General features: G+C 33.0%; 1 protein-coding gene across 1 annotated transcript; it reads right to left on the bottom strand.

The window, feature by feature from the left end:
• Window positions 1–220: 220 nt before the first annotated feature.
• LOC129915864 (meiosis-specific nuclear structural protein 1) lies at window positions 221–1689 on the bottom strand. The gene has a single exon (XM_055995560.1). The coding sequence runs from the start codon at window positions 1623–1625 to the stop codon at window positions 285–287; it is 1341 nt and encodes a 446-aa protein (XP_055851535.1). The 5' UTR covers window positions 1626–1689; the 3' UTR covers window positions 221–284.
• Window positions 1690–9036: the final 7347 nt, after the last annotated feature.

Here is a 9036-nt window from a genome sequence, read left to right as displayed (position 1 = left end):
GTTTTATAAAATTAACTTTCAAAATCAGTTTTGAAAATCAAAATTTGGGTTTTGAAAATTGAATGAAATTATTTCGAAAATTATGCGTTTTTTATTTTTGAAAATTAACTTCTAATTAACTAAACTTTGACAGCTTACAGTGTGATTGTTGATCAGGCTTCAGGCACACGTACCAGGTTAGCCCGTGAGTAGGAAAACTTGAAGAAAGAAGAAACAGAAATTTTTATAGAGTAATATTAAACACCAAAATTTATCCACAAAAGTACACATAAAAAATACATATTTTAACCATCAATTTCTTTAAAGCAAGCCATCAGCTTCCAATTCGGATGCGGATTTAAATAATCACAACCTTCAAGTTTATGCTTTTCCAATAGCTGCTCACAAAAAAGTTGATCTTCTTCAGCACGATTAAGTTCATTTTCAAATTGTTTTTGTTTCTCGTTCTTTAAACGATTTATTTCCGCTATCTGGTCATCAAGATCCTTTTGCACTTGCAAACGTTCCTTTAACCTGTCTTGAATTTTCATCTTAACAAAACGATTTTCCAACATTTTGTTTTCTCTCTCGGCAGCCACAAGTTTAAATCTTCGTGTTTTTTCTTCACAAATCTGCTTCAGTAAGGTTTTATGACTTGATTCGGCTATGTGTCGTTTGTTAGCTGCCAAACTCTTTTTGGGATGATTTTTGAAACAATAAAAACGTTTATCTAATTCATCGCCCATTTCAGATCGTTTCTTTTCTTTATTAGCAGCAAAATTCTTGAATTTCTTTATATATTCCAAATAGCTTGATGTTTCTTCTTTAAATTTGACATTCTTTTGAATTGTAGACTCAATCTCCTCATTGACTTGTCTCATTGTTTCTTTATGAAAAACATTTTCAAAGTTTTCAGCCTCATCCCTGATTAGTTTTTGCTGCTCACAAATTGTATTTAAGGAATTTTTAACATCCCTGCTCTTTGATTTGCGAGCTTCTAAGGCCTGTTTTTGTTCATCACCTTGGCTAGTCTTCATTTTAAGGTTCATTTCTTCCATTTCTTTGTTTGTACGAGCCAAATCCATTTCTCTGGCCTTTCGGATTTCTTCAAGCTGATTTCCCAATATCCTACACTGATTTGCTTGCAATGATCTTTTTAATTTATCTTCTTTTTCTTGACTTTGATCAATTTTATCTTGCATTTTCTTTTGAACTTTCAACCAAAATTCTTCATCTTTTTTCTCTCGTAGTTTAGCTCTAAGTTTATCGTCGATTTGTTCCAATTGACAAAGTTGTGTTTGACGATAGTCTTTTTTCCTCAATTCTTCACGAATTTCATGACAATTTAGCATATTTTGATGAAGTTTCTTTGAGGCAACAAACTTTGTTTGCTCTTTCTTACGCTCTTCTTTCATAGTCATGAGAGATTTTTGTCGTTGTCGAATATTTTCATCAACTCGCGACTTGATTTTTTCAATAAATTCGTTTTCGTAGACTTTTTCTTCATTCTCCAGAAGTTCTCGAAGTTGTCTTCTTCGGGTAGCAAGATCATTTTGATATGATTCTTGGCCACAGCTTACTAGGAACTTTATTTGATTGAATAGACTCTTTTTGTCAGTCTTTGAAATGAATTCATAATGCTCCATGAGCAGAATTTTTTAACGAATATTTGAGCAAAATACTTCTGAAAAAAAAAAAAAATTATGTCACTTCTGTTCAAATTTAAAATAAAATTAAAAAAGTAGAAAAGTGTTTGTTCAATTAAGGGATATCAAGTAGACGGGCTTACTGTCTCCAGCCATGAAAAATCTTAAAAGGCCTGCTGAACAGTTAACTTTTATTTTTTCGATAACTGAGAAGAGTTTTTAAAATTACCCTATTAATTGTTCTAAAATGAAACACGGGTGAAAATTGTACCACAGGTATCACCTCCAATTCACTGGTCGCCCTCGTAGGTTTTTTCGAAAAGTAACACCCCAACTTTGTAGGCTATGATACGCTGTCCTGGAAAGTATCACAGGTTTGTTGGTTTTCCGGAAAGCATCCCACGTTGTCCCGGTTAATATTTCTGCTTGCTCTGGTGAGTATTATGGGTTTTCCCGATAAATATCTTGGGTTCAAATGGAAAGTACCACGACTTGACCTGAAAATAAATGTCTGTTTTCCCTTGAAAGGTAACAAAGGTTGCTTATGTAAGTATCAAAGGTTGTCTTAGTATATATATCAAGGGCTGCAGTGTAAAGTATCCGAAAAATTATCAGGGCTTATTCCGGAAAGAATCTCTGGCTGCTCATGTAAAGTATCATAGTTAGAATTAATATGTTATCCCGGTATATATCACGAGGTACCATGAAGAGTATCACAGGTTACCCTGAGAAATATCATAGGTTTCCCCGGGAAATGTCATGGTTTGACACTGTAGGTATGAAAGTGTTACGAGATTTCTAGGCTTATATCACGGGTTGCCCACAAGGTATCACAACTTGTACCGGTTAGTATATCTACTTGTTTTGTTGAGTATCATAGGTTGTCCCGATAAATATCACAGTTTCTATCAAAACTATAACGGCCTGCCATGGAAAGAGTTTCTGATTGCACTTGTAACATAACATAGATTTTTTTCGGTAATTTCCATGAAAAGTATCACAGGTTGCACCCAGTTAATATTACGGTATATGATGGTGGGTGTGAAAGTTATCCCTGAATAGTTTCCTGGTTTCTCCAGACTAGTATCACTGGTTGCCCAGAAAAAATCAAAACTTGCCCCGGTATAGGTTATAATAGGTTATCCCGATAAATATCACGGGCTCATCTGGAAAGTACCATGGCTTGACCTAGAAAAATTTTGGGTGCCCAGCCCATGTACCTAAGGTAACAGATTTTGTTTATAGTAGTTATAATGCGTTATCCCGGCAAATGACACGAATAGCAATGAAAGGTATCACAGGTTGCTTTGGTATGTATCATAAGTTGCCATAAATATCATGCTTTGATCCTGAAGTTATGACAGTTATCATTACAATTTACCACCAAATTTCTAGACATATATCCCAAAGAGTATCACAGCTTGTCCCAGTTTTTATATACCTATGCTTTCTCTAGTAAGTATCATTGGTTTTCCTGGAAAATTTACGGTTTTACACTGTAAGTAGTACAGTTATCCCTGTATAACAGGTTAATAAGTCTAATATCACGGGTTTCCCGGTGAATATAATAGCTTGTTCCGGTAACTATATTTGATTGCCCTGGTAGGTATCCCGGATTCAAAAAAAAGGTATCACGACTTGATTCTGAAAAGAATGTCTGGTTGCCATTTTAGTGTATCACAGTTTGCCCTTGTAATTTCATATATCTCCTCAGCAAAGATATCATGGCATACCCTGTAAGGGAATGATATTGTAAGAATAACAGATACTCCCGTAGGGTATCACAGGAAAATATCATGGGTAAGCTGGGTTAGAAGCTCTGTTTGCTAGTGTAAAGTATCACAAACTACCAAGAAAATTATCATGGGTTGCCTTGACAAGTATCACCGGTTTTTGAAAAAAGTATCGCTGGTTGTTTCTGTAAGTTAATACTGGTTGGTCTAAAAAGTATTGCGGTTGCTCAATAAAGTATCACAAGTGGCCTGGGAAATATCACGCGTTGCTCAGCCATGGTTTGCCTTGGTAAATATAACTGTTTATTCTAATAAATATCATGAAAAAATTAGGTAACTATCGTTTGGAAGTGGTCTTTGAGCAATGGAACTCCTTAACACTAGTGAGGGTAAGTCTTATGTTTTTCAAAACATCGAAGAAATATTCTAAATCGTGAATTTTTAACGCAGCAGGAAAAGCATTAGCTTGTGTAGGATGGTTCTGGTGGGTCTTACAGCGTTGTCAACCTGATTTGCATAATTCTGTGAACAGAAAATTTTTTTATAAAGAAACATTTATTCTGCCAGCTTCTTCGAAACAAAAAAAAATTCTCTTGATTTCTCACAACTGTTCAACCATAACAATTGTAACCCAATAACATCAAAGACTTTTTTATTTGCATCCAAATTCCAATGTCAATACAATACAGACCACATTCTTAACCCAAATTATCTTATACATTGTAAAAGCCATTGGGGAATACAATTTGCATTAATCAATAAATTCGATTTTTTTTTTGCAAACAAGATCCCATTTGGTCACATCGCGTCTATTAGGCAACCTGTTTGCACATTGTCACTTATTATATGCCCTGATGCTAGCAATAGAACACATTCGGAGCAAAAAAATCTTGTCTAGAAATTTACGGTACATCGAGTTAATTTAACATAATTCGTGCTCTATACGAAGCAACACACCACAACTCTGACACCATCCGATCCTGTGGAATTTTTTTCTTTTTGGGAAACCTCCTCAACCAGCAGCCAGCAACTCTAGGCTAGATCTTGATATTGGATATGTATAAAACCTCCCCCTCTGTCTTTTTGTTGAATTTTTGAACTTATGTAACGTTACAAAAACAGTCTGTAGCAAACGGATGCGTACCGTAAGGTTATAGACCATTATTATGCAAGACGAAGAATCAGATGTGGTAGTGGGACAGACAACGACGCGACGCGATGCGACAATGTCATCCACAAGAAGAAAGGAATCAAGAAGGAAATCACGCCTCACCAAAGCCCTCCTTTTTTAGTCTCTCCGTTTATTATGACGACGAACGTATAACATCAGACACGAAAATACTGCCTAGAATCACGTTCGTGGCACTTTAGCCGCAGTGTAAGCGAGACCTAAAGAGATAATGAATAGAGGACTTTGCTATAGAAGTCCAAACTACTGCTTTTACAGCTAATTGCTCGTGAGGCATGATAATCAGATGGATTTTGTTGCAAGTCCGCTAAGATCTTGAGATGATATCCATCAGCATCTAGCCAACCTCGAACGGAATGACTATTCAGCATAGTTATATGAGTGTTACATAACAAGCGTTGTAATGACACTGGATGATCGCAAGATACACGATCTTTTCATAAAGAAAAACCTCCTCTCAGAGAGGCTTAAAGTTTTCTAACCTTTTTTTTTTTATTTCTTAAAAAAAAATTAATATTTTATGAATTCCTCGAGGTAAGTTTAGGTTGAAAGGCCAGCAGCCTTCACATTGGCTTCGGCTCTAATGGTGGAATTCCAAGAGGTCTTAATTTAAAAATAAAAAATTAAAATCCGTCTTCATCATTTCATAATCCGATGGCGGCGGCAAAAGTTATAGCGGTGTTAAAGGTGTGTGGTGCGAATATTAAATCTATCAACTCCTCCACATTCGCACGTATCCATCCAAGCTTCTTAAGAATGCCTGTCTGTGTCTAATCGCAAGTAATGGTTTGGCTCATTAGTCTCTCTCTCTGAAGCATCATGATGGAGAGAAGCATCTCGTAAGTAGTTATGGCTACCGTCTTGAGGTATATCACTCAATTATGGTTTAAGATTCTTTACATTAATTATGTACGGTCTCAAGAAGATCAAAATATTTATCATCAAGTTTTTTTTTTGCCTTATGTTTGTGGATTGAATAAGAAAATAAGGTAACTTGACCTTTGGGAATGAACTTCTTTAGTGTGGCTTTTATGCCAGTCTTAATGAGAAAGATTTTCGCTACTTAAATTTTTGAAGCCAACTTCAATTTGAACAGAAGATATAGACAGCAAGAAAAAAAAAATTAGATGAGGGTTCAATTATTAAATTATAATTAACTTGGGTGTTTGTTAGGAGGAAAAATAATGTTTTTTTTTTTTGAAGACTTAAGTGGTCAACTACCCGAGAATTAAGTATTTAAACGTTTAGTAGGTAAGAGGTGAGGTTGAAGTTTTTGATGTTATTTTTTTTTTTATATGAGATTGCTGTTAATTAAGCAGTTATTTACGAAATAAGTACAGTTTAAAGATAATATTTATGTTTAAGTGCCTGGATTGCCGTTACCTGTTTTTTAAGAGAGACCGGGGCAGTTTTAGCACTTTTTTTTCGGAAATTTTGTTTAATTTTATAGGAAAAAGTCTTATATTCATTCCGGTTGCGATGATGAAGATTTTAGTATTAGGACTTATCAGCATCTGCGATAAATCCTCTGCAAGTTTAGACGAAATAAGGCTCGATCTGAAAACCCTTAACCCACCGTTAGCCAGGAGCTTAATCGGGGTTACTTAAAAAGCAAGGTATCAAAGTTGTTAGGATTTCCTTCTGGAAAAATTGTACCTACCATCGAACAATTTAAAGGTGTCTTTAAACATTCAAACATGAGACGCAGCTACCGCTGTCCCAGCTGTATCCATGTAACAGAGCCCCAGGGATATAAAGGTCCCCAGAGATTCAGATCATAAGACATATGTAAGAAAATTCATTATAATCCTTGAATTTAAATTGAATATTAAAAATGTTCTGCTAACCATTTTTTGCACCCATGCGATTTTTTTAACGAATTCCAAAAAGGAGGAGGTATTCATTTCGTCTTTATTTTTTTTTTTTATTTATTTTTGTTTTGACGTGATAACGTCTTATAAATCGATGAACCATGGCAGCAACCACAAAAAAGTAACGCCATTTTCTACCGTTCTACTCTCGCACTATCGCAGTGCGGCAAAAATTTCAATTAAACTATTAGAGATACAAAAATCTTCTATAGCTTATTTAAAAGATAATAACCTAAAGTTTAATACATTTGAAGGATTTAAAAAAATTCCATCTCTCAATAGGGTAAATAGGGGTAAAACAAAACTTCAAAAGAATTGGCTATTTTCTAAATGCGACAATGTAAAGAGTTGAATTTTTCTTTAATCAATAGGTAAATAAATTTATTGCAAGACTGACAATGGTATTGAAAAAATTCTAAAAAAATTCAAAACCAAGCTATTAATGGTTTTCTAAAATTAAAACATGAGGTAGACCTTTGACAAAGTAGTGATTATAGGTAAGGGAATTTTTTTTTTGACAATTTGAAAAACGTCATTCGAAAGATAATAAAAAAAAAAGTTATAGGGGTCTGATACGGATTTTTTTTTTAATCTCTGAGTTTCGAAATATGAATTTTTGAAAAGCACCTACTTATTTTGGGGTATTTTTGGGTGAGTTTTTTTTTTTTTTTATTTTGTAGATTTCCAAAAATCTCAATAGAACATCCATGTGCAAAAAATTGGTATTTCAAAATGGTTTTTGACCGAATAACGGGAAAACAAGTTTTTTTGTCCCAAGTTTTTTGACCTTTTTAACCGTTTTTTATTTTTATCTTTTTTTGTTCAACAGATAAATAAATGAAATTTATATTGTAAATAGATAAATAGATAGAACTATATCTGTGCAAAACTTCAATCACATTTGTAGTCACAATTTTGAGATAACGGTAAAATAAAGTTTTGTTATTCAACAGGTTCTATCTTTTGATCTAAAGCAAATACAAATTTGATTTAACTTTATTGAGCATCCTGATGATGTTATCTTTCATTTGATATATCACACATAACTGTACATTCACTACAAGCTACACAATGTTAAATTAAAAAACTTACGAAATACCTCAAAACACCTGTAGAGATCTGTTGATCATAAACAGCCAACAGTGTGGGAAGTATCGTAATCTCAGTTTGGAATTTAGACATGGTTGGCTTTAAAAAAAATACTAACTTTTTTTCTGGGCATCGCAGAAATAAGATTGAAACGTCTTGAAAGGTGAAATTATAAGCTTTATAGGTTGTCTAAAAAAAATTGATTCAATTATATGTTTTTTTGCTTTTTTTGATGAAAATTGATCGAGTTCAAAAAATTCTAGCTCTTTTTGTAGATGCCTAATAAAAATGATCGATATACAGGGTGTCCCAAAAGTAATGGATCAAACGAAATATGCAGATAGGCCAACTTTAGGGCTCTCAGAATTTGGTAACTTGTTCATCCCAAATCCTTACGGTTTTCAATTTAATGCAGTTTTTGTGAATTATCGAAAAATCTCGACTTTGCAACAGTATTTTGCTTCCTACGGTCATAATTGATTTTTGTTTTTTACAACTCTTTCACTTAAACATTGCCTAATAATAAGAAATAATTATTTAATCAAAATATTTTTTATTTCATACGCCATTTTGCTGCAAATTAATTAACAGTTCCATGTTTTATAAAAACTCAATTTCTTACTTTTATTTGAGAGGAACATCCCGAAAAAAAATTGTATGGTGTGATACTGGTTTATTATTTTAAAAACTTGCCGTGTTATTGCACTTTTCAAAAATGTATAAAAATTTCCAAAGTTCAAATTAGAACGAAAGATATTACAATTTTAATGCAAAAAAACAGGGGTTTTTAGAGCAAAATAACAAACAAAAATCGAGGCTTTTATTCAAAAAGAAATAAACAAACAACAGTCGAGGAAATGTGTTTATTTTTCTTTGTTATTTTTCTCTGAAAAGGCCTGTTTTGTTGCATTAAAATTGTAATATCTTTTGTTCTAACATCAAGTTTGGAAACTTTTATACATTTTTGAAAAGTGCAATAACACGGCAAGTTTTTAAAATAATTAACCTGTGTCACACCATACAAATTTTTTGCAGTGTGTTGCTCTGAAAAAAAAATTAAGTAATTGAGTTTTTATAAAACATGGAACTGTTAATTAATTTGCAGCAAAATGGCGTATGAAATAAAAAATATTTTGATTAAATAATTATTTCTTATTATTAGGCAATGTTTTAGTGAAAGAATTGTAAAAAACAAAAATCAATTATGACCGGAGGAAGCAAAATACTGTTGCAAAGTAGAGATTTTTCGATAATTCACAAAAACTGCATTAAATTGAAAACCGTAAAGATTTGGGATGAACAAGTTACTAAATTCTGAGAGCCCTAAAGTTGGCCTATCAGCATATTTCGTTTGATCCATTACTTTTGGGACACCCTGTATATATTTTGAGCTGAAGCAATAAGCTTTCAGGTGGTATAAAATTTTTTATAGGTTGTTGTATCAAAAAAATGAATTTTTGAGTGATGGAAATAATTTTTTCACTTTTTTCATAAGAAATGATTGTTTTTAATAAATTATTTTAATACTT

The sequence above is a fragment of the Episyrphus balteatus genome, chromosome 3 (genome assembly GCF_945859705.1).
Source record: "Episyrphus balteatus chromosome 3, idEpiBalt1.1, whole genome shotgun sequence".
In the NCBI taxonomy this organism is placed as follows: Eukaryota; Metazoa; Arthropoda; class Insecta; order Diptera; family Syrphidae; genus Episyrphus; species Episyrphus balteatus.
The sequence above is the reverse complement of the archived record's forward strand: the minus strand, read 5'-3'. Positions and strand labels throughout refer to the sequence as shown.